The 26431-nt window shown below is 40.5% G+C and overlaps 1 protein-coding gene across 5 annotated transcripts in view; it reads left to right on the plus strand.

Moving 5' to 3' along the window:
* Positions 1-5017: 5017 nt before the first annotated feature.
* LOC122550744 (fibroblast growth factor 9) overlaps positions 5018-26431 on the plus strand; it is a 63301-nt gene continuing 41887 nt past the window's right edge. Inside the window, exons 1-2 of one of the 5 annotated variants that reach the window (XM_043691945.1) lie at positions 5018-5304; positions 6826-7120. In XM_043691945.1, the coding sequence (XP_043547880.1) occupies positions 5176-5304; positions 6826-7120 (424 nt within the window). In that variant the 5' untranslated portion in view covers positions 5018-5175. Of the gene's footprint in view, positions 5305-5911; positions 6042-6106; positions 6623-6825; positions 7121-26431 lie in introns of those variants that run through there. The other 4 variants (XM_043691941.1, XM_043691942.1, XM_043691943.1 and 1 more) reach the window with 4 other exon arrangements.

The following is a 26431-nucleotide window of genomic DNA, read 5'->3' on the forward strand; positions in this document are numbered from 1 at the left end:
TCCCTCTATGATGATAGGAAGGAGTAATGAGCCTTGAGTACTATGGATGACCAGAGATATTCTGGATACGACAAGAAGGAAAAGAGAGACTTTTAGCAGATACAATGAGAACAAATCAGCAGAGGCATTAGTGGAGTACAGAAAGTGCAGGATGTAGCTAATGAAAGCAATTAGGAAAGTAAAGGGGGAAATGAGAAAGCTCTGGCTGGTAAAATTAGGGAAATCTCAAAATGGAAAGAGGATAACTAGGGAAAACGTAAGACCCATTAGGATCCATGGGGGCAATCTGTGAGTGGAGCCAGAGGACACTCGCAGAGCGTTGAACCAATACTTCACATTCGTCTTCACCCAAGAGAATGAGGATGAAGGTATGGAACCCGGGGGAGAGACTGTGAGGTACTCTAGTAAATTGACATAGGGAAAGACAAGATATTGTTGGTGGTGGCAAATTTCAAAGTGGACAAATGTCCAGGTCTGGATGAATTGTGTCCCAGGCTGCTGTGGGAGGCAGGGGAGGAGATTGCAGGGCTACTGACCCTCTCTGGCCACAGGGGAGGTGTCAGAAACTGGAGAACAGCTAGTATGGTTTCAATGTTAAACAGCTCATGACAGACTAGTGAGTTCATGTCAATCGTAGGACAACTGTTCGAGAAAATTCTGAAAGACAGCATTTATCTTTGCTTGGACAGGCAAGGTTTTATTAGAGATAGTCAGCATGGCCTCATCAGCAGGAGGTCATGCCGAAAAAATTTGATTGCATTTTTTGAGGTGACCAGGCGCATAGATTTCAGTAGTGCAGTTGATGTGGTTTTATATGGATTTCAGCGAAGTCTTTGACAATGCCCCATGAAAGAGACTTATTAAGAAGGCAAAAACACATGGAGTACAGGCTAATTTGAAAAACTGGATTGAAAGTTGGCTCAGTTGTAGGACATGGAGAGTGATGACAGAAGGCTGCTTTAGTGACTGGAAGCCAGTGTCCAGTGGCATACCACAGGGACCTGTGCTGGGTCCACTGATTCATCATTTATATAAAGAGTATAGATGACTGTGGGTGGTGTTGGATTAGTAAATTTGCCGATGACACAACAATTGGTTGGATGGTGAACAGTGTATTGAGTGTCTTGGACTACAAGAAGATATAAATGGGATTCTCAAATGGGCCAATGGAATTTAACCTTGAAAACTTTGAAGAAATAATTTGACAATGAATGGCATGACACTAGGAAGCCCTGTGGCACTAAGGGACATTGGAGTGTTTGTTTTTAGATCCCTGAAGGCAGAAGGGCATATTGGTAGGTTCATTAAAAAGTCATAGGGGATACTTCCCTTTATCAGACAAGGCATACAATATGAAAACAGGGAAGTGTTGTTGGAGTTATGCAGAACTTTACTGAGACCACAGCTAGAATACTGTGTGCAGTTCTGGTCACCACATTACAGGAAGGATGTGATTGCACTGGAGGGGATGCAGAGGAGCTTCACCAGGATGCTGCCTGGAATGGAGCATTTAAGTTATGAGGAAGGTTGGATAAACTTGAGTTGTTTATTTGTTGGAGGAGAGAAGATTGAGGGGCAATCTGATTAAGGATGTGCAAGGTTATGAGAGGTGTGGTCAGAATAGATAGTTGAAGGATCAGTCATAAGAGGATACAGGTTCAAGATGATGGGCAGGAGGTTTCGGAAGGATGTGAGAAAAAGGTTTTTACCCAGAGGACGGTAATGGTCTAAAATGCACTGCCTAGGACAGTGGCAGAGCCAGATTGCCTCACATCTTTTAAAAAGTATCTAATTGAGCACTTGGCATGACATAACTTTCAAGGCTATCAGCCAAGTACTGGCAAATAGGATTAGGTAGAAGGCCAGGTGTTTGTCATGTGTTGGTGCAGTCTCAAGGGGAAGTGCCTCTTGGGAAAGAAGGCAGGGCAAGTGACTGAGGGGTCAGTGGGGGAGCACATTGGGCCCAGCGACCATAATTCTATTAGATTTAAAATAGTGATGGAAAAGGAGAGATCAGATCTAAAAATTGAAGTTCTAAATTGGAGAAAGGCCAATTTTGACGGTATTAGGCAAGAACTTTCAAAAGCTGATTGGGGGCAGATGTTCGCAGGTAAAGGGGCGGCAGGAAAATGGGAAGCCTTCAGAAATGAGATAACAAGAATCCAGAGAAACTATATTCCTGTTATGGTGAAAGGAAAGACTGGTAGGTATAGAGAATGCTGGATGATGAAAGAAATTGAGGGTTAGGTTGAGAAAAAGAAGGAAGCATATATAATGTATAGACAGGACATATTGAGTGAATCCTTAGAAGAGTATAAAGGCAGTAGGAGTATACTTAAGAGGGAAATCAGGAGGGCAAAAAGGGGACATGAAATAGCTTTGGCAAATAGAGTTAAGGAGAATCCAAAGAGTTTTTACAAATGCATTAAGGACAAAAGGATAACTAGGGAGAGAATAGGGCTCTCAAAAGATCAGCAAGGCAGCCTTTAAGTGGAGCCGCAGAAAATGGTGGAGATACTAAATGAATATTTTGCATCAGCATTTACTGTGGAAAAGGGTATGGAAGATATAGAAAGTAACTAAATAAATGGTGACACCTTGCAAAATGTCCATATTACAGAGGAGGAAGTGCTAGATGTCTTGTAACGCATAAAGGTGGATAAATCCCCAGGACCTGATCAGGTGTACCCTAGAACTCTGTGGGAAGCTAGAGAAGTGATTGCTGAGCCTCTTGCTGAGATATTTGTATCATTGATAGTCACAGGTGAGGTGCCGGATGACTGGAGGTTGGCAAACGTGGTGCCACTGTTTAAGAAGATGGTAAGGACAAGCCAGGGAACTATAGACCAGTGAGCCTGACGTCGGTGGTGGGCAGGTTGTTGGAGGGAATCCTAAGGGACAGAATGTACATGTATTTGGAAAGGCAAGGGGTGATTAGGAATAGTCAACATGGCTTTGTGCGTGGGAAATCATGTCTCACAAACTTGATTGAGTTTTTTGAGGAAGTAACAAAGAGGATTGATGAGGGCAGAGCCATAGATGTGATCTATATGGACTTCAGTAAGTTGTTCGACAAGGCTCCCCATGGGAGACTGATTAGCAAGGTTAGATCTCACGGAATAAAGGGAGAACTAACTATTTGGATACAGAACTGGCTCAAAAGTAGAAGACAGAGGGTGGTGGTGGAGGGTTGTTTATCAGACTGGAGGCCTGTGACCCAGTGGAGTGCCACAACAATTGGTGCTGGGTCCTCTACTTTTTGTCATTTACATAAATGATTTGGATGCAAATATAAGAGGTACAATTAGTAAGTTTGCAGATGACACCAAAATTGGAGGTGTAGTGGACAGCGAAGAAGGTTACCTCAGATTACAACAGGGTCGTGACCAGATGGGCCAATAGACCGAGAAGTGGCAGATGGAGTTTAATTCAGATAAATGCGAGGTGCTGCATTTTGAGAAAGCAAATCTTAGCAGGGCTTATACACTTAATGGTAAGGTCAACTTTTACACACAGAGGGTGGTATGTGTATGGAATGAGCTGCCAGAGGAAGTGGTGGAGGCTAGTACAATTGCAACATTTAAAAGGCATTTGGATGGATACATGAATAGGAAGAGTTTGGAGGAATTTGGGCCGGGTGCTGGCAGGTTGGACTAGATTGGATTGGGATATCTGGTTGGCATGGACAGGTTGGACTGAAGGGTCTGTTTCCAAGCTGTACATCTCTATGACTCTATGATTGGAAACACTGATTTTAATGTACACATGCAATAGCCAAATACTCACTGTAAGTTATTTATGTGTTGATTCTCAATGCTGTTAAGAACTTAGATCAGCATGAGCAGTTTCATATATGGTATCATAAATAATGTATGCAATTTTTGTTCCAGTGAGTTTCTTCAAGTATTTTAAGATAATCTTTTTTTCCTACGTTTCTTTCAAAGAGAAAGTCAAACCAATAGGACAACTCTTGGGTTCTGGATGAAGTCATTGTGGTTCTGCCCCTTTAAATTACTGTGTGACCATCTCAAAAAGCCCAAGATGCTCTATAGACGTCCGTTTCCATTGCTGTCACAGTGCAGTAAATGAACCTTTCTCGGAAATGTTTAATTCCCGATTTTCAGTTCATGTTTCTCCAGCGATTAAACCGGTGGGCAGAGGAGTATGTACGTCATTAAAAAATTTTATTTAAGTGGAGCACTTTGCTTCATAATTAAACCACTAAAGCAGCATCAAATTAACCACACCTCCCCAAAACTTGCTCTCATGAACTCGATCATTCCACAATATCGTACGGAAACATGATTTTCAGCTAAGTAAAATAACGGACTGAAAAATAAAACCTATTAAATTTACCATTGAATGGAATCGTATGGAAGACATTGTCCAGGCAAAGTGAGATTGTACAGGAGAAAGAAGCCAGCGCAGTAAAAAATGCTTTATATTAGTTATTTTTAAAAATAAAACCTCAAGCTCAACTAGTTTCGTATTATTCAGTAGAACAATGATCCATATGCAAATTACATTAAGGAGATGATTAAGCCAAAAAAAAAACCTAGGCTTCCATGGTAAGCCAATAAGGAAATAAATAATGATACAAACACACAAAGAATATTACAGAATGCTGCCAATACTGAGCGAGTACAGGCTCTACAGCGACTTCTAGCGAAAGTACCGCAACCCTTTCCCCGAATCTCCTGCCAGTTCGCATTGCCGCTGTCAGCCGAACTCATTCCCAGATCTATTAAGGGCGTGATTGATGGGTGGACAGCAGTTTCTAAACTCCTGATTTTAATTTTAACACTTCCCCTTTCCCCCGGACCTTTATTCCTGAAATAGCAATTTTTTCTTTTTTAATTTTTTAAAGAAAAACTCAGGACGGCGAATTAACGATCAGACCATCCTGGGTCCTAGCGCCGGAATCATCGTTGCTCACTGAACGGCCGAAGTTACATCAGACTTCCATCCAATTCGAATATCGGTTTGCTTCTTATACTTTGTCAAGGAATCTAAACGATCGTTGTGCGGAATCTATCATGCGTTAATTAAAAACCATTGTCATCATTAAAAAGTCTAACCCTGCTTGAGTTACTGTTGTCAAGTGGGGGAAATGGCTCCGTGAATGATACGATTGAGGTAGTGAAATAAAACATTTACATTTTAGCTCATTCGTGAATGTGCCATCCCACTGACCATATCTTACTTTCCAACTTGTCCTCATTGCTTCACTTGCTGTCCAGTGTGAAACACCTTCAGTACAGGCCCAGCTTCCGAGTATTCTTGTGGGTAATATCAACAGTGACGGTAAGTAACATAATTCCTAAATTGCATTCCACTGAGCCGAATCTATTCCTGCTGTGGAAGGTAGCTAGTTAAGTTTGAAGGTGATCGGTCCAAGCTGGTGTTCAAATCTATTGTGCAGGATTTGTAAATCTGAACCAACTCAATTTATGGGATATTACTTCAAGCATACACTTTTTATCAGAAACCTGCAAAACTTCATCTATGAAACTTTTACTCGTCAAGGTTATTTTCTGTCAGTCATCGGGTCCCTTCCCACCAAACTACAGCTTTCCCGAAATAGCTGAGGGAAGGGAGATGTTTCTGAAGCTATATCCTATTGGGGAGTGCTATTTCCCTCAGCGCAGCAAGTGTGCAGTGCAGCTAAAACTGTATTCAATAATTTGACAAAGCTTCCTCTTATTGCTTATCGATTTTGCTGGTGAACCGTATATCCATTATTAAGACTATTAGTTGTAATAGCTTTCATTCTGATTTATCTCACATTTTTGGGGTTGAACCCAGAAGCGTTGCCTTCCGTGATATGAAAAATAATCTCGTTTTACTGAGTTCGCTGATACAATCAGTGAGACATAACCTTCGTTTGCATAATACTGCGGCTGAGGTCATCTGAAAAGTTTCATGGAAGGAGATATGAAGCGGTATACTTGTAAAGGGCTGAATACACCGCTTCAAGCGATGAAATTCCTCCTCCAGTAACCTATGAGCACTAGGACCGAGAAGGAGCCTATATGTCGTTGGTAAGTCTACCTTAAACCCAACCCATGCCTGCTTTTCTGCGCCACTCTGCGTGCTTTATGGAGAGTATAGTTCAGACGCAGATAGTACACACATTTCACAGTGGGGTCTGCGTAAGGAACACCTGTTTCAAAGCAGCCAGCAACCCAGCATTGGACTTGCAGATCTTTCTGCTGCTGAAGGCGAGCGTGTGAAGCCTCAGACACTCCTCCAGATCTTCCTCAAGTCTTTTGGATAATAAAAAAAGGTGACGTTTGGGGGAAAAAAATAAGATCAAAGTTTTTGGATTGCCCCAGCGAGCAACGTGCGATCTATATTTCTCAAGGATTCATGCTGATGTATGCAGTCTTTTATAGAGTAAAAACAGCGCATGCCTTTCTGGAGTCAGAATTCATAAATTCTGACGTAGCCTTGTTCATCTAAAAAAAAATCCAATAACGCCGGGTTTTAAGTTGCTATGATCATCGTTATCTTCTTCCAATGGAGAAACTACGAATTTTTATTCTCAATGCAGCTGGATCGCCTGAAGATCAAACAGCCTGCTAGACCTGGGATTATTTAAAAAAAACCAATATGTTTATGTGTGAGTATAAAGTGGTGGTTTCGTAGACTACAGCGATTGACCTTGAACCTGCCCCAAACCAAAACAGCGTATCACTTTTTATGTATGTTTTAATGGATTGCAGTCAAAACAATACATTCTAAAAAAAAACAACTGAAAGAGGAAAACACACGAGAGATCAATTTGGGCTGACACCTATATTCTTGTTTTTTTGTTATTATCAGAAGCAGAATCGCCGGCGGCGACTGATGGCTCCGTTAGGTGAAGTTGGGAACTATCTTGGTGTCCAGGATGCAATACCTTTTGGGAATGTGCCCGTTTTGCCGGTGGATAACCCGGTTCTCCTGAGTGATCACCTCGGCCAGTCCGAGGGAGGTTTGAGCAGGGGCTCAGTCACGGACCTGGCTCACTTAAAGGGGATTCTCAGGCGGAGACAGCTGTACTGCAGGACTGGCTTTCACTTAGAGATTTTTCCTAATGGAACTATCCAGGGAACCAGACAGGATCACAGCCGATTTGGTAAGTAGCAGAGACAAAGCATCTAATTGCCCTTAAGTAGGTCATAAAAGAAGCGTCTTATGATTCTTTTCTCCTTTTCACGACAATGCCAGATGGAAGAGTTTAATACAACACAGCTCTACGATGCAAGCAGACAGCAGTTGGAACGTATTTTGATTCCTATAACGTGATCTAAGAATATCAGACATGACTAAATGATAGGATCATCACATTAATTTAGGTGTATGGTAACGGCAATTCATTATAAATATATCAGCATATCCGCCTCTGTCTATGTCTACCTATTTGCGTGAGGATTTTACGTAAATTCCGTTTAGATAATTAACTTTCAAAATGATAGTCTGCGGAAAATGGATAGGCTAGCTGACAGCGGTCCTGGTTCCATATGTGTAGAGAAAAACAGATTCTGGCTAATGGTGCAATGATACGATCAGATGGGGCCATTAATTTAGGTGCATAGCCATTGGATGCTGACTAAGATGCGTTTGCCTTGAAATATATGTCTCCGGCCGCCCATCTACCAAATTCAATAATCTTATAAAAATGTCATTTACTGGGATCCACACCGGAAACTAACTGAGAATCTGTATGGTTAGATCCTGCAGAGGTGCCCCATTTGTGCAGTTAGACAGGTAAGCTGCAAAATAATCAGAGGTGGGATTGTATTGTCGAAGTTGGACATGGATTGCAAACGCAGTGGACTGCTGCAATCATATGACTCACTGGTGGAGGTAATACTTGGGGCGATCACAGCAAAGACTGATTTAACATATCGCCATACATTATTAACCAGGCTGAGCTTCCTCAATCTGTCTTTGAAAATGTACAAGAGGCAATTCGGCCACATGTGTACCATGACCTCGCCATGCATTATTCGTCCCGATAGTTGATTGAAAGAGGTTTAATGTAACATTCTTCGTTGCTGCTGACCAGAATGTACATGGAGAGTTTCTTTTCCCAGCAAAGGGCTCTTAGCCAAGCCTCTGCCTCTGGGTTCACGCCTCCAGCAGGTGTCTATACGGCGGCCGCACTGCTACATTTCCAGAGCACCAGAGATTCCCCCGGGTCCTAATGCACAACACCCTAAACGAGCCAAACTGTGGCAGAAAGTCAGTGTCGCGGGAGGATATCACTTTCTTTCTCAAACGCCAACGTGGTTTAAACTATGGGCATAATGAGACAGATCATTAAAGCGCAAGCGAAAAGTGATTAATATGAAAGATTAGAACTCCTGCAATCATTATATTCTATACTCCAGCGCTTTGTAATGTATTTTTTTAAAAATGCCACATTTGAAAAGAACTCAGTAAAGGGAAACTTTTTAAAGAGTCGCTTGGAAAACTTTTTTTTCGTTCGGTAATAACGCACCGAAATCACTATCACCCATTTCACCCTGTTTCGCGGGTGGGCCGGAGTTGGAGGCGTGGAGTGAGGATAAAGATTCAAGCAGAAACTGAATGTGTGCAGTCTGATCGCTGTGGTGGCGCAAGTATACAACAGCAGCCCCTCACCCTCCGCTATACCCACAGAGCACTCCCCAGATTCCGGATATTAGCCTGAATATGTGTTCTTTTGCAGATTTTATGCTTTCCCAGAGCAATATACAGGCACACTGTTTCCCCTGCTAATTGTTTTATAAAAAGATTCATTCTTTTTCCTTTATAGTTAGTGAAAGTCTATTTCTTTTTCTGTTTCTCATCATGTCTGTCCCTGTCCGATGGACCCTCCTCTATGTGCGCTTACCTGGAGCCCCTTAAAACAAGCAGCTGTCTCTTTGACTGCAGTGACCCCTGCCCTTCTCTACCTTGGTGCCGGATTGCACGCACTTTGCTACATTTCATAAGGCGTTTGTTTGGTTTTTGCCCACATAAGTTTTAATTTAATCTTGTCCTTAAAGAGAAAGTCTCTCCTTTCAAGTAGAGACGTTAAATATCTCCATCGACGTTTACTTTCCGAGTATTATCTTGAAGGTCGTAGTTTTCTAGCAGCTCATGAACTGCAGTGAGTGACAAGTCGGTCAAGTAACTGGATTTGAATCGATTTCATTTGAAGCGACTAGGGATTACTGTGAAGGCTGCTGTTAATAAAGATGAACATATGAAAATTAATACTGAACAGCTCAAGGACAGTATGGAAGTAGCTAATATCATGGAATCCTTAATGGATGGAGTGGGCAGGTGGGGGAATACTTTGCCCTTTCATGATCTATCCAGGAATTCAGACCAACACCTCAGAGTTACATTATGTGATGTGGCCATTCACCACAAAGGAAGATGACAGAAAAGCTTTCAAACAAATGATCACCAAAGTGCAAGCACTAACCACATTGATGAATCTTAAATGATGGTAGTTTATCTCTTTATCTGTTAACGTTCACTGGTATACTTAGTGCCATTACATACACTTTGGGTAACTTTTCTCTTCAAGTTAACAATGTTTTCGTACAAATCATGCTCGATGCTTATTTCACTCGGTTTAATGTTTAACTCACAGCACAATCGTATTCCATAAAAGAATGCAATCAGTTTAGCTGCACACTCTGAAGTGAACTGCTCTCTTAAGCGTGCACTGCTGCGGTTTGCAGAGTGCACTGCCTAAAATACACGGGGGTGGGGGGAGGGACGGAGATGCTGGCTACTACGCCAATTTGCAGCATTTTTTTCTTCTTCAAGGTCTCAATCGCTCGATATGCATCAGTAGATGCGGCGTGTTCCTTGCCGGCTTGTCTCATTTGTTGGAGTTTCTGCAGCGTGCTTTGACTGCAGGCTGCTCATATGTCTAACGTTTAATGTTTAATGTAACATTCTTCGATTGAGGACACTTTCCAGATTGAACTCCGCTGGGAAATTCAGCAACTGGAAAGTGTAGGCGTGCCTTTTGTGTCAGCAAAACTAAAGCCGAGAAAAGCTGACGAAATGCTCAGCAGATGGACGTGTTCTGAATAAATCCCACCGTCTTAATTAAAACCAATTCAGCCTCATAGACTTATCTTGAAGTTTCAGTCTCAACTTTTGTTTAGCTTCATTATTGATTTGAACATTGCAGACTGCGGATATCGAGCTGATTGAAATTGAGTAACCCATTGCATTTCCGTTCCCACGTACAGTTGCTGTTAGAGGTTTAGGGCGAGGATCAAGGATTGTAAAAGCACTGAACGTGGTAACTTTGACGGCACTAGGACCATGCAGGAGACCTCACTTTATTATGGGGGCGTTCCAGGTTTAATACCTTTGTACTAATGTGTGTATTTCATATTGTTTTCCTCCGTGCCCGTTATTCGTTCAACCATATGCTTTCAATTAACCAGAATTATCCACCTATAGAAGCTTTTAATTACATTTTAGCATATCATTTAGTCTAGCATTGGTATACAATGGGAACAATAAGACGAGACGCGCCCCAAGTCATTCATCATTTATACACTAACTGAAGGTAAACCGACGCAGGCGTTCTGTGATCTCACTCCATTTTTTGAAGTCACGTATTTTGTGCTTACTGTTAATAAATTGGGTGTGGCATTGATATTTGCACACAACGTCTGTCTTATCTGTTCGGAATACACGGTCACAGGGCTGAAACCAATGGTATGCTGGAGCAACGTGTGGGGGAGAGGCTGGTTTCACTGTAACTTCTGAAAACCCAATACCTCAAGGTGTCAGCTGAAAAAATATCACCCAGGAGCGCTGCAAGCTAGGCGCTGCAGTTGGCGTGCCAATCATTTTCCGAGTACCACAAGTAATATTTTAAGAAAGGAGGGCAGTTATTCTTGTGGGGCAGCCTCTCCCCACCTCCCACCCACTTGCAGTTCTGTGTAATGAAGCTGAGGGCCACCCATTCTGCTTCCATTGTGTTATCATGTTTTAAATCTTTGTTTTCGCTTTAGTTATCAAGTTAAAAGCTGGCATACGAACAGGTGTGGACCAAGCAGATAGAATTGTCCCAATGACCCAATCTCATCCTCAAAGCCAAAAACAGAATCCAAAAGGTCAGCCTTTATTTTCAGAAGTACTCTGTACACTTTTAGGTTTGATATTTTTTCACTGATGGAACTTCACCCATGAGGCAAAACTGCTACATTGTTCTCCTACTCGCCCCCCCGGCCCCCGGCCCCCCCACCTCTACACACCCTCCCACATCCTTCGTTTACACTTGAACAATTTTGCTCTTTCACCTTGTGGAACAGAGTAGCTTCCTGATCCCCTGTCAGTCAGTAATGCTGCTGCACTTTGCTGGCTGCCAAGAACCATGGTGAACCCACACACATCTCTGTTTTGTTCTCTCCTCTTAGGAGTGAGTTGGCCTTCATTCGATGACTGGCTTTGCCAGATTGTTTCAATAGGGAACTCTGATTCCCCTCCTTTCCATGCCTTGTACTGGATGTTACGTCATGCTATGCAACTGGACTGGTTCAATTTGCATTAATTTTAGAAAGCTTTTGCAATTTGCTCTTGGGAGGAAAGTTTCCTCCAAGTGGTTGGCTACAAGCCTTTTTAGATTTGTTCTTAGTAGACACTTTGAATTATTGAGCATTCATTTCTTTCAGATTGGAATGAGGCCAAGACTTTTCTCATGGTACAGTGCATGTTAGGGTTGGTACCAATCAAGGAACAAACCTAGGGCCTCGCTGGCTTTGTGGCTCAGTCTGTACCACATTTTATAATTTCTGATTAATTCCTGAGGAATTTGTTGTATACAGATTTTGCAATGTTGTGAGTGAGATACCAATGGATAATTAGACTGAGCACCATGGTCTCAGTGGTCCTTTTGCAGAAGGCAACATGTAGATGCCAAGTACTCACTCATGAGAGGTGTTGGCAGAAATGGAGACAGCAAGTAAGAAACATAGTCACCCTGGACACTGTACCTGTATTCACTAACCTAAAGGACTGGGAGGAATTCCAAGATTACCATCTTTGAAGTCCATTTATTTTTAATATTTTACCTTGCTTCTGAAACTCTGCCTGAAAGACATCAACACTTTTCCTATCCATGTCATTGATTCCAATATAGACAGGGACTTCTCAATATTCCCCTTTCCCCAGAGAACATGCTTGTTCAGTGGTGTCCTTTGGAGGCACCAGGAAGGCAACATATTTTTTGGAAATCCTTTTGGCCATTACAGAAACATCGGTCTATATTCCAGTGAGTAAATTCTGCCTTTCTATTGCCCATCTGAATTACAACATTTAAGAAAGCATCTGGATGGGTATATGAGTAAGAAGAGTTTAGAGGGATATGGGCCAAATGCTGGCAAATGGGACTAGATAAGGTTAGGATACCTAGTCAGCATGGACAAGTTGGACCGAAGGGTCTGTTTCTGTGCTTTACATCTCTACGTGTGCCAGGACTTTGCTACTTATTAGTCCAAGGTTTGGCAGTAGATTACTTGACTCCCAGCTGATGTGTGAACATGGCATGAACAATGGACAGAAGATAAAACTGGTTTGAAATAAATAGCATACTCACTTTCTCTGTTCAATTTCCTAATATTCTCTCGCCGGAACAAACCCATGTGGCTTCATGTTGAGGACAGTCATCCCGTGACATGCCAACTATCCATTCTGCGTGCCTAGACAGGAAGTTCTGGTAATCGCTATGTATTGGGGGATGGAAAGATAAAGGATTGTCTTTTGGGTCCAAATCTGATTACCTGGTTCCATTCTTACCCACTGTTAATAAATATATATCCTCTAAAAGGCATTGTTGAATTTCTACTGAGAACTGGATTCATAGCATTGCCAGTGTTGGACTGGGGAGTATAAAGTTAAAAATCACACAACACCAGGTTATAGTCCAACAGGTTTATTTCGAAGCACTGCTCCTTCACCAGGTGGTTGTTGAAGGAGCAGCGCTCCAAAAGCTAATGCTTCCAAATAAACCTATTGGACTATAACCTGGTGTTGTGTGATTTTTAACTTGGTTTCATAATAGATTTCTTTCCTTGCCTGGGATTCTTTAAGTAATCCCTCAGCACACAACAGGGAACTTGAGAAACCTTCTGGGCTGTTTAACTGAGTGCTACCCCACATTGTACAATGCTGGACAGATTATTTAAAACCTTAGTTTACATTAGAAAACAAGATCGTAATTACCTCCCCGTACATTGCCATGCTGCAGCCTCTTAACTTGATTTTCATACATTGTCATCTTATTGATCTCCCTTGACCTTGAGGCTTGAAATTCTCCAAAGATTTGTCACCTTTTGCAGAATTCAGAACAGCTATTTTCAGCTGACACTGCACATGAAGCTGCATAAGACAAGGTCTATGAAAATATAATGGATAGCTCTTTCATTTCATGATATATTATGTATTTTATTTTTTAGTTTAGGTGTAAAATGGCTGAATATGCTGACATTTCTTAGACAAAATCATATATTTTCCAAAATACAAGGCTTCTGCTTGAATCACCATTTAAATCAATTCAGCTTTAGGAATCCTAAAATGGGCTCATTGAACTGAACTTAGCAAATTCACCTTTTTGTGTCGCTGGCAATCATAATGGTCATGCACTGCAAGTCTGTGTTGAGAGCCAATATTCCTTATTAAAGAAAACAAGAAAATTGAGTGAAGTTTGTTAAATATTCAAGCATGTATGGTTGAGACTAAGTGGCCCTGGCAATCACATCCTTTTGAGAGAAAATAAAGTGTTGTTGATTTAAAAAAAGAATGTTGCTTAGAAAGCTCCACATGGAATTTTATCAGAGTAACTGTCTTTAATGTTGGAATCATTGTAAAATATAGTGTTCAAGTCAGTACTATTTTAGGCTCACATACTCATGGCTGCATACTCGCAATAACTTTAATTCCATTTTACTATCTTTGATGTCTCTCAAAATGCTTGCATTGAATTAAAGTTACCATTATCAGGATTTCACCTTACTGGCAGTTGCTGCTACTTGCTCCACTGCTATGCTAAGCTACTTATTAGCTATATGATTTAAAGGAAAGTAACGTCTAAGTCCTAGGATAGTAATACAATATAAATCAAATGCAATTTTTGTTTAAGCAGCTGAAAAACATCATGTTGGGATAATTCTTCTGCTCATAACCGCAATGCCAAATAAACTGGCTTATGAACAGGGTATTAGCACATAGGGAAATTTTGTTTTAATGCAATAGGATATTAGCTAGTGATTAGTGGCATAAATTACAGATAAAGAAAATAATGCTATGTCTCTTTATAACCCCAAGTACTCTTGAAATTGAAAGACATAGTGGACTGCTTAAATTTCACACTGACTTGCCAATATAAGCTCAATTAATTTTGAATTGTGCAATAGTGTCAGTATAAAATAAACTTACCTCAGTTTAGAGGTTAAGAGAAAAGACCAATTCAAAGACAGTATATCGGAATCAGCCAGCAGATTTGTTGACATATGCCACTCCATTGCCATTGCCTTCTGATTACTTTATCTATTCCTTTCCAATTATTGATTGGTTCAGTCAACATCTCTTTATTGGATACTTTACCCTTAAATATAAATGCCCATTCGTTGTTTTATTTCTGTTCATTCATAGGATGTAGGTGTCATGAGTTAGGACATCATTGCCCTAGAGAAAGTGGTGGTGAGCTCCCTTCTTGAACCACTGCACTAGAGGGGTATTGGGACATCCACAGTAATTAGGAAGACAGTTTCAGGTTTTTAATAGTGAAGAAATGCCAATAAAGTTCCACATCGGGATGGTGTGAGGCTTGGCAGGGAGCTTGCAAGAGGTGATGTTTCCATGTATCTGCTGTATTTGTACTTCAGGGTGTTAGAAGTAATGGGTTTGGAAAATATTGTCAGAGGAGCCAGGATGAATTACTGCAGTCCATGTTGTAGATGGTGTACGCTGCTGCTACTGTGCATTGGTGGTGAAGGTGGTGGATGGGATGCCAATCAAGTGGGCTGCGTTGACCTAAATGCTGTCAAGCTTTTTGAGTTGTTGGAGCTGCATTTATACAGATAAACAGAGTTTTCTTTCACACTGCTTACTTGTTCCTTGTAGATAGTAGTCAAGCAATGGGGAGACAAGCAGTTAGTGGCTCACTGCAGAATTCCTGGCCACTGACTTGCTCTTGTAGCTACATTATTTATATATCCAGTCTTGCTCAATTTCTGATCTATGGCAATGGCAACCTTTAGGATGTTGATAGTGCGGGATTCAGTTAAGGTCAATTATTAGATTCTTATTGAAGATGGTCATTGACTGTCACTTGTGTGATGTGAATGTTACTTGCCACTTGTCTACCCAATTTGGATGTTGCTCATGTTTTGGTGCATACAAACACAAATTGCTTCAGTATTTAATAAAGACATGGAAATCACCAGATTAAATAAAATTTTAGCTACAAGGCTATTTTACTAAGAACTTACAATTATATGGTAAATGGAGCAGTTATGCTTCCCAGAATAGCATAAAGTATTTAATTCAATGCATTTTGCCTCATTCAAGGTTACATGCCATCATCTGTGCCAGTCCCCAAATTAAATGTTAACCTGGGTCAATGCCTGTATTGCAGGTCAGTCTGTGTCATTCCTCAGACTCTGATCACCAAATCCCCCTCTCTCCAGTCTGGATAGTCAGTGACAAACAAAATGGAGAGGTTTGTGGTTCATCTGTCAGATTTTGTAGGCCTAATTTCTGAGAGTAGATTCTATATATTCAGTGGCCAAATCCAGAAAAAATGCAAGCCATTTTTAACAACCTAGGACTATCCAGGCAGCACAGGAAGCATTGGCTTTTGTAAGCAAACAGTAAAATGCTGATACAATGAAAATGCTGATCTCAGCCTAAAATATAGACATTTAACCTAGATCATGTTTGTTTGGATACTAATTTTATACACTATCATTTTACATCTCAGCCTATCTCCTTGCTTCTGTGGAGATGTTGCTATAATCTACCAAAACATATGCAGCAAAAAAACAATGTATCTCATTATTTTTGTAAGAATTCTGTGCAGAATTTTGGAAAGAAAGACTTGCACTTATAGAGCAAGCTTCATGATCTCAGGGAGTTTCAAAACACTTTACAGCTAATTCACCACTTCTTGAAGTATATTAAGTGTTGTGATATAGAAAGTTTACAGATTATGTAATTTCTAAATAGGTTTCTCACCATCTTGCCATCATGACTACTCTACTTTTTCACTTGTTTTGTTATCCATTACACAATGGGAATAATTGTTTTGGGGAAATACCTCTCCTGTGTACTCAACATTGTACCTTTCAGATCTTGCAATTATTGTCCACTGACATGTTATTGAATAATCTCCTCCTACTTATTTGTTCTAATTGCTCATTCGTTTAATTATTTTAGCCCACTGAAAATTATGTGCATGGATGTGGCATTTGATATTGATGACTCTCAGGTCATGTTAAACTTTGACATTATATGATTCTGTGTCCTAAGAGTGCTGGGTTTTCCATTACCTACAAAATATCTGCTTCATTTTCAAACTCTTCCCCCCGCTCTCCCCCCCAAAAGATCAAGTTGACACACTTGGGCAAATGAGCAATCATGAACTATCAAATCACCTATCAAATAGATTTTTCCAAGTTTCTATTTTGTTTGCATGAAATCACCAATTAAAACAATGTATTTGTTCTTGTACCTTTCCTGTGTTTTCATAGTGTAAGTCATCCACTTTTGTGTGAATACCACACAGTCTATACCACCACTATAAACCTTCATTCATTCCAAAAATTAGTCAATAATTGACCTGGACCCAATATTCCGGCCACTGCAGCGGACAGCTGGAACTGACAACTGGAAGCGGCAGAGACAAACCACTATAAATGCTGGAGGAAACATCACAGAAGCGCTTCACAGGAGGCTTCCAAGCACTGAGGATGTCACGTAGACAGGGGACGAAACGTCTGCATCACAAATTCCCGGCTCGGCGAACAGAACCACAACAACGAGCACCCAAACTACAAATCTTCTCACAAACTTTGAATTAGTCAATAACCATGACACTCTATTTCCTATCACTCAGCCAAATTCTTATCCATATTGCCACTGGCCCTTATCGTTACATGCTTTTTGAGCAAGAATGTTATGTTTTTAATTGTCCAGTCCACAGGAACCATCTCCTGAGTCTAAAGTTGAGTGAAAGTTATGACTGGGCCTCTGTATTTTCCACTCTCACTTCCCTTAGTATCAGAGGATGCTTCTCATCCAGGCCTGGTGCCTTCTCAACTTTACATACACACAGTCTATTCTATATCTCTGCCTTATCCATTTTTAAATTCTTTAGATATCCAAATTGTCTTCTCTTTCACCATGGTCAGTGCCACAGATGCAAATAATTCATTCTTTGCCATGCCATTTGCCTCCATTCATAAATCTCCTTCTCGTCTGTCATTATCCACATTCCTCCTTTTACCACCTTTTACTATTACATGCCTATAGAATACTTTTGGACTCCTTTCTATTTTAGCTACCAGTTTCTTCTCATATTTTGTCTTTGCTTTTTGTTTTTCCTTTCTCAATTCTCCTCTGAAACTTCCATATTTGGTTTGGTTCCCAATTGTATTTTCTACCTCACATCCATCATGAACATACATTTTCTTCTTCATTTTAATCCCTACTATTTTTTTGTCGTACTTTTCCCTTTCACAGGAATATATTTTGACAGTCCTTGTGGAGACAAAGTCTTGTCTTTAACATTGAGGATTCAGTCTACTGTACTCTGGGACACTATTACCCTGCAAAGAGAGCTAGATTGAGATTCACTACAGCAGCTCAAAACTGTTAGCCTGTGTGGACCATCAGCAGCAGCAGAATTGTGTTCAATGACAATCTCTAAACTCAAAGCTTGACATAACCCAGTCTGTACAATCGCTACCAAGCTCGGGGACCAATTTGAGTTCATAAGAAGTGCCAGAGAGCATTCCCAGAGCAGCACCAAGCACATCTAAATGTGAGGAGATAACCTTTTGAAAGTACAATACAAGACCAGAAACTTAACTGGATTAATCATATACTATGGCTGTAAGTGCAGGCCAGAGGCTCAGAATTCGTTAGAGAACATCTCATCTCCTGACACCCCAAAGAATGTACACAAATCTACATGGAACAAGTCAAGAGTACTCTGCATTTGTTTGATTGAGTGTAGCTTCAGCAACACTCAAGAAGTTTAATACCAGCCAAGATAAAGCATCTGACTTGTTCGACAACACATCTGGCACCTTAACTCATTCTAATAACAGTGCACTGTACCATATACAAAATACACTGAAGTAGCACACTAAAGCTGCTTTGACAAGATTAGATTAGTTTGCCTATAGTGTGGAAACAGGCCCTTTGGCCCAACCAGTCCACATCGACTCTCCAAAGAGTAGCCCATCCAGACCCATTTCCCTCTGACTAATGCACCTAACACTATGGACAATTTAGCATGGCCAATTCACCTGACCTGCACATCTTTGGACTGTGGGAGGAAACCGGAGCACCCGGAGGAAACCCATGCAGACACGGGGAGAATGTGCAACTCCACACAAGGCTGGAATCAAACCTGGGACCCTGGTGCTGTGAGGCAGCAGTGCTAACCACTGAGCCACCATATCTTTCAAATTTGTGTCCAGCACAAACTAGATAGAAAAGGGCAGAGGATACATGGGAACCCTATTAAGTGCAAGTTACCCTCAAGATGTATGCCATCTTGATGTGCAACTATATCGCTGTTCCTATACAATCGCTTGGTCAAATACCCGGAACTCCCTCACTATTAGCATTGTGTACACACCATGTAACTGCAGCAGTTCAAAAAGGTGGCTCACCTCTAACAAATTAGTTTGGGATGGGCAATAAATGCTGGTCCTTTTGTCATGACTACTCTGCTTGTGATGATGCTGGTCTTCAGTTTCAATCGCCACACATCTATTTACAAAGTCAGATGTTATCCAGGCCATATCATTGACTGAAGAATCTAACATTACTCCCTCACCGAGAAATTTCCCTTTGCTTCTTTCTTCACCTGTAAGTTTTTCTAGTTTATGTTCTAAGACTGTAATTCATGCTTTAAGATAAATTGTTTAACAGACAATTTTGAAATCATATCATAGAGTCGTAGAGACATAAAATAGAAACAGACCCTTCAGTTTAATCAGTCCATACTGACTATAATCCCAAACTAAACTAGTCCCACCTGCCTGCGATTGGCCCATATCCATTCAAACATTTCTTATTCATGTACTTACCTAAATGTCTTCTAAAAGTTCAAAGTGTACCCCCATTCACCACTTCCTCTGGAAGTTCATTCCATACAGGAACTACTCTCTGTGTAAAAAAAATTGCCACTCATGTCTTTTTAAATACTTTCTCCTCTCACCTTAAAAATATGCCCCGAGCCTTGAAATCCCCCATCCTATGGAAAAGACACCTTCCATTCACCTTATCTATATCTCTCATTAGTTTATAAACCTCTATAAGGTCACCACTCAACCTCCTGCACTCCAGTGAAAACAGTCCCAGACTATCCAGCCTCTCCTTATAACTCAAACACCCCCCGTTCCCAGCAGCATCCAGGCAACTGTCATCTGAACCCTCTCCAGCTTAATAATATCCTTCCTATAACAGGGTGACCAGAACTTAATACAAAGTGACCAGAAGAAGCCTCATCAATGTCCTGTACATCCTCAACAGAAAGCTCCATATCCTATATTCAAAGGTCTGAGCAATGAAGGCAAGCATGATAAATACCTTCTTAACCACCGTACCTGAATGTGATGCAAACCTTAAAGAATTATGTGCCTGAACTCCTAGGTCTCTCTGTCCTACAATACTGCCCAAGGCCCTACTTTTAATTGTATGTCTTGTCTTTATTTGTTTTTCTAAAATGTAATACCTCACATTTATCCAAATTAAACTCCATCTACCAGTCTTCAGCCCATTGACCTAATTGATCAAGATCCCTTTGTACTCTTAGATAACCTTCCTCACTGCCCACTATATCACCAATCTTGGTGTCATCTGCAAACTTACTAACCATGCTTTCTAAATTATCATCTAAATCACTTATGTAAATGATAAATAAGGTTAAAGATAATGAAAGATAATATCCTTTCTTTCTTGTTTGTGAACACACAATTTAAGATCTCAATTTTTGTGGCTGTTTGCTTTCTAGTTATACTGTCCATATTTTGAACTTCCTTTTACCTTGTGCCCTATTTTTAATTTTAACTTGTTTTAGTTTTGCTTTTATTTGCTTCCCTTGTACCCTAATTAATTCAGCTTATTTTGGTTACCAATTGTCATCCACTCCACTTAAGTATCTCTTCAGTAACTCCATTACACTCTTATCCTCCTTGACATTTTCTTTTTAATTTTCTGCAGTTGCTTTAGAGCAGCAGCCTCTAACTTTGTTCTCACTAGCCATAGTGTTGATATAAATGACCCATTGAAGGTAAGTTTCTGGTCAGTGGAATTCCCAAATGTTGATAGTTGGAGGACTGGTTATGGTGATGTTATTGATTATCAAGGCAAGACAAATGTACCTTTTCTTGTGCAAGTTTAATTTTCTTTTATCATGTATGATGTGGCCATTCCTGGGCAGGCCGGTATTTGTTGACCATCCCTAATTATCCTTGAACTATTTTAGTCTGTAGGTCATTTCAGAGGGCAGTTAAGAGTCAGCACATTTCTATGGATCTGGAGTCACATGTAGGTCAGACCAGGTGAGGTTGGCGGACTCCCTTCTCCAAAGGAACTAGATAGTTTTTTATAACAATTAACAATGGTTGCAGAGAGCTGAATTGTGCCATATATCAGATATGTGTCAGTTGTGGTGAGTTTCAGGGAGTGTTTCTTTCTATAAATGAGTTTTCTCATGCTCTCTTCCCAAAATTGCCTCATTACCTCGACTCCAAAGCTCCTATTATATTCCACTCATCATATTCTCTCACTCACTACAGGCACAAGTACTGGCCACTCCCAGGATTCCTGATATCAGTGCCATTTTAAAGCCCAGATGTGCACCCAGTCAAGCACTGCCAGTGCAGTTCCTTTCAATTACCCAGGCATGCTGGATGGAGGGAAATTGGCACCCTGCTCTATTGACAGTGACCTGGACCTATGATGTATGTGTGGTCACTCCCATCAAGCATTGCCTGAGATGGTGACTGATAGGGGACTGGAGGTGGAGGTGATGAGCTAGGTGGCAAGTTACGTTCTGACTTTCATGTTGCCCATCTGGTTTCTATTGGCAGGTGAGAGAATTGGAAACTACATATCAATGAGACAATTTGATGTAATACTGAGGGTGTTTTCAAATGCAAATAGGTCTCTCACTAGTCAACACTTGCTTGGAAAGTGGGGTTTCTTGCTCTCACTGTCAGCAATTGCCTCATTGCCAATCACATGATTGGGTCAACTTACTCACCAGTGCCCATGTCATTTCAGGAACTGGGATGATTCGTACTGCAATTTTCGTTAAATCAGTTTTCTTTGCTTTAAGTTCCAGATTTTATCGAATTTTATTGTTATAATCTGTCTTGGTAGGATTCAAATCCATGTCACCAAAACATTAGCCTCAGGCTCTAGATTACCAGCCCAGTGACATTAGCACTACGTCACTATTCTTGGTCAGAAAATGCTGTAAGGATAAACCTATCACTTACAGGTCAGTTAGTTTAAACTCAATAGTGGGAAAATCTCTAGAAATAACAATCTGGAACCAAATTGCATTGCTTAGATGTGTATGGATTAATTAAGGAAAGCCAGGATAGATTTATTAAAGTCAAATTGTGTTTAATTAAGGTGATTGAGTTTTCTAACAGGGGCAAAACAGTTGATGTGTTATCTGTGGACTTCCAAAAGGTGTCTGATTAAGTCATACATAACAAGCTTGCCAGCAAATTTGAAGTCTATGGAATACAAGGGAAATTCACAGCATAGATACGAAGTCGGCTGAGTGACTGGAAACAAATTCATGGTGAATGCCTCTGTCTTTGGGACCAGGAGAAGCTACACATTTGAGTTTATTGGTTTTGTGAAGGGCCTGCAGTTGGCTTTTTCAAGTCTCTGAAGCATTTCGGAGCAATGGGATCATTGCTAAGTAATAAACAAAGACCTTAGTCACCAATCTGAGCCCCTAGTTCTCAAATATTCCCTTTGCTGATCAAAGGCTGAGCTATCACATTGGAAACTTTGATGAAGTTCATCATCTGTGTCTGCCTTCTTCAAGAGAAGGTTCCCAAAATCTGGAAAATGATTCACATGCTGTGGGAACCATTTGGAAGAGGACCTTGTGTGTTTAGTGAAAGGTTTGTTTTCTCATAAGCTTCGGAGAAGGTGTTGACAATGTCCTGGAGCTCAGTTCCTGAATGAACACACATCTGCGTGCCATCACCATTTTGCAGCTCAATATTGAAATAATAGACTTTAGTATGTTTGAATGGGCTGATACATGGCAGTAAAATTTAGTGCAGAAAAGTGAAAGATTATATGTTTTCATCAAAGGACTGAATAGAGGCAAAATAAACTAAAGGGTGTCTTTATAAATAGAGGCATAGAGTACAAAAGTAAGAAAGTTATAGTGAACCATTATAAAGTTTGGCTTCAAATGGACAATTGTCTACAATTTTGAGCACTGTGCATTAGGAAACAGGTGAAGACTTTAGAAGGGGAGCAGGGAAGATTTGTGAGAGTGGTTCCAGGAATAAGGGATGCTAGTTATATGGATAGATTAGAGAAGTGGGAATTTCTCCTGAAAGAGGAGAGAGTTGAGAGGAGATTTGATAGACATATTTGTAATCATGTAGGATCTCAGAAGAATAGTTGGAGATACTTTGTTCCCGTTGATGGATGGATTAAATACCAAAGGATCCAGATTTAAGATTGTGAGAAAATTAAACAAAAGGGACATGAGAAAAAAAATCTTCTTCCCACGTTTTGACTTACACATTCAGGCAGTGCACTCTAAGAGGCAGCTTCATCATAATACCAGTAACTGCAGGGGAAATAAAATATTACAGGACAACGGGATAAGTGTGAAGCAGTGGAACAAGCAAAACTGTACCTACAGAAAGTGTTGATGGCCTCCCAAAAACACTTGATACTTCGGAGACACAACTAACCCTGCAATTTGTCAGCTGAAGCCAGATTCTTCTCTATGCTGTAATGGGCTCCTTCATTATCATAAAAACTATGGTTGGAGCTGAATACGACAGAATCATCTGCAAAATTTCTGCCTGCATGAAATTATATCACTGATGAAGTATATGAAGATGGATAAGGCAAAGATGCTTTCCTGAGGAATTCTAGCAGTAATGTGCTGAGCCTTAACCCGCCAACAGATTGTTTCCCCTTAAATTCAACTTCCTCAAGGCTCTTGGTTCTATATTTTTGTTGAATGACTGAAGGACACAATTCTAGAAGGGTGGTCTTTATAAATAGAGTACAAAAGCAAATAAGTTATAATGAACCATCAACTCAGTTAATTGCTGCCTTGATTTTGAGGACTGCTTTAATCTCTAGTGTTGAGCTGGGGATCTAGGTCTTGCTGTTTTCTGGAGCCAAGAGCTTCTGGCAATATTTGAACTGAACTTTAGATAATTGTGTATTGGGAAGGAAGTGCCATTTGATAATAGTGTTCTTTGTATTCGTTGTTGGAATACAGGCATTATTGGCAAGATTAGCATTTGTTGTCCATCCTGATTGTCCTTGAGAAAATGATGGTGAGCTGTTCTTCTTGAGTGATTTTCATTATTGTACTGATGATTGTCAGGAGGTTGACAGAGCAGGAATCAACTGGATTAGATTTAACCTGTTTTTGCATTATGGCATATTATTTTGCTACTTTTAAGAAATGCATCATGTTCTTCTATTGGAGTATAATTTCTGTAACTTTATAATTATAATATTAGAATTTAGATTAATGTTGACAAAATTCTCTGAAAAAGTGCATGTGACTGAAAACATACACTATTCACATTTTGCAGATGTGAATTTTGGTGACAAGTTAAAACTGCAGGCTGTTTTTCTTATTTTCATGGGAACATGTGTGTACATTTGTCACCTAAATCAGTTTGTGCTTTGCCAATGGTGTTCCTTTGGTGTCTTACACCTGTCAGTGCTAGCTGTGACCCACTGCTCTGGATTTCCCCTCTTCATCCCTTATGAGAAAACATCACACTCTTCACTTGATGCCTTCCAGCTTTTTCCAGCTCAGAAATGTTGTTTTATTTTAATAAGCTATAATTTAGGCATATGGACTAATCTGAATTGTCTTGTGGATTGAACTAATTTTAATAACTGAACTTAAAATATATATTCTTACAGTGGATTTAAAGCTAGGAAACATATTAATCAATGTATGTGAATTGGGGCTGAATGAATTACTGCAATGGCTTGCATTATTAATGAAGTGAAAGAGTACACTTTGGCAGGAATCAAATACTCAAATACAGCATGAGAAGTGAAATACGTAGCTTGCAACAGATGTGCAGAGATATTGAAATATTGGTATCTCACAAGTCATAAAAGTCAAATGATGTAAAAAATGTTAAACCCTAAATGAGTGGATCTGGGATGGATGTGAAGGAAAAATAAAATACCCCATATCTTAACTCATTCTGCCTTAGACCTATTCACTTCTGTTTTTAACAGGCATGCAGTAAACTTGCTCTTAGAAGATGGATTCCATATTTAAGTATTTTAATTAGGCTGTGTCCCTTAGATTTATTCACTGTTCTGGTTTCATTCTGGCTGACAAGGCTTCCCAGTCTGACAACGCGAGAGGAGTAGACTACTGCATAGAACAGGCATGTGCCTTTGTAGCATTGCTGATGGGTCTGAAGGAACAAGAATGTGATTTTCCAATCCACCAAGGAAACCTGCTAACATCCCAGCAATTGAAATCCCGCAACCAGTAGCCTGATGTCAACACTACCACACCTACAACTTGAAGCAATTTCTCTCCACTGATTCCTCATCTTTGTGGTCCCTATGCTCACCACCACCTTCAAGGGCAACGAGAGGCATTTAATAAAGGCTGGCCAAGCCACAAATGTCCACTTGCCATGAGTGAATAAAAAATGCAATTGTCTTCTCACTTATCCTGATCTTTATGGACTCCTGCAATCACCCCCTCTCCTATCTTGATCTCCCTGGCTGTTCCAGTGCTGGACCTGTTCACCCAATTTCTACTGGTTCGATGTTTCCCTCAACCCGGATCTCACACCTCTTCCTTTCTGCTTCCCTGATGTGGCCTGGGTTGCATCCTTTTCTGCTTGACAGGCAACCGGTTTCTCAATCTGAATGCCTGTGGCCAGGAATCCGAAGCTAGTAATGAAGTCTGATGGCTAGGTTCTTCGGGGATATTTGCATAGGACGTGGGAGCAGGAATATGTCATTTGGCTCTTTAAGATTGCTCCATCATCTGATAAGATCATGGTGAATTTGATTATGATCACATTCCCAATTCCATCTCCCTGTCTGGTCTCGATGGAGCTGAGGGAAATCCTTCAGGTTATACAATCAAAAAGCTGGCTCCCTGCTCTCTCCCTGGAGATATCTGGGCTCATGCTTTTCAGGAAGGCTTCTCCATTGCGTTGTTACTTTATGAAATGTTGATATGTTATTCTTTTTCACAAATATTTAATATCATATTTTCATTCTGATGTGTGAATCAGTAGCAGGATGGTATATGGAGGAAAATAGAATGCCAGTGTACTGCTCCTACAAGACACCAACAATGTAACAATAAGAAGCACAGGATATCTGAACCATACTTAGTGTAGTGAGCCCAGTCTTAATAGAATTAGTGATATGTTACAATCCTAATGATGCTGACATTCTGGTTCAGATCAGCAGAATTTGATCTTCATTTGCTAATCACTGTCAGAAAAGAAAATGAAGGTCTGATTTCAACCCTGTCCATTCCACTGAAAAAAGACAGATTTAAAATATCAGTAGCACAGCAATGATCTCTTCCATTCTGCATCAGGGTGCTGAATCATTTTAACAACCATATTCTGGGACATTTCAGAGGCCCTCAGCCCCTACAGATGAGGCATGCATTGATAAGTGAATGTCGATGTCTAATGAAGCACTTGGACCTGATTTTATTTTAACCTCAGCATGACTTGCACACAGAATAATAGGGTCATTTCAGTGCAGGGGGAGGCCATTTGGCCCACAGAGTCTAGTCTGGCACTCCAAATGAGCATTTGATTTAGTGGCATTCTCCTGTCTTTTCCCCATAACTTGCATGGCTCCTTTTCAAATAACAGTTTAATTCCCTTTTGAAAGCCTTTGTTGAACCTGACCCCATCAAACCCTAAGGCAATGCACAATCGGTTTATGTCACATCTCAGGAAGT

Source organism: Chiloscyllium plagiosum, chromosome 6 (assembly GCF_004010195.1).
Source record: "Chiloscyllium plagiosum isolate BGI_BamShark_2017 chromosome 6, ASM401019v2, whole genome shotgun sequence".
Taxonomy (NCBI): domain Eukaryota; kingdom Metazoa; phylum Chordata; class Chondrichthyes; order Orectolobiformes; family Hemiscylliidae; genus Chiloscyllium; species Chiloscyllium plagiosum.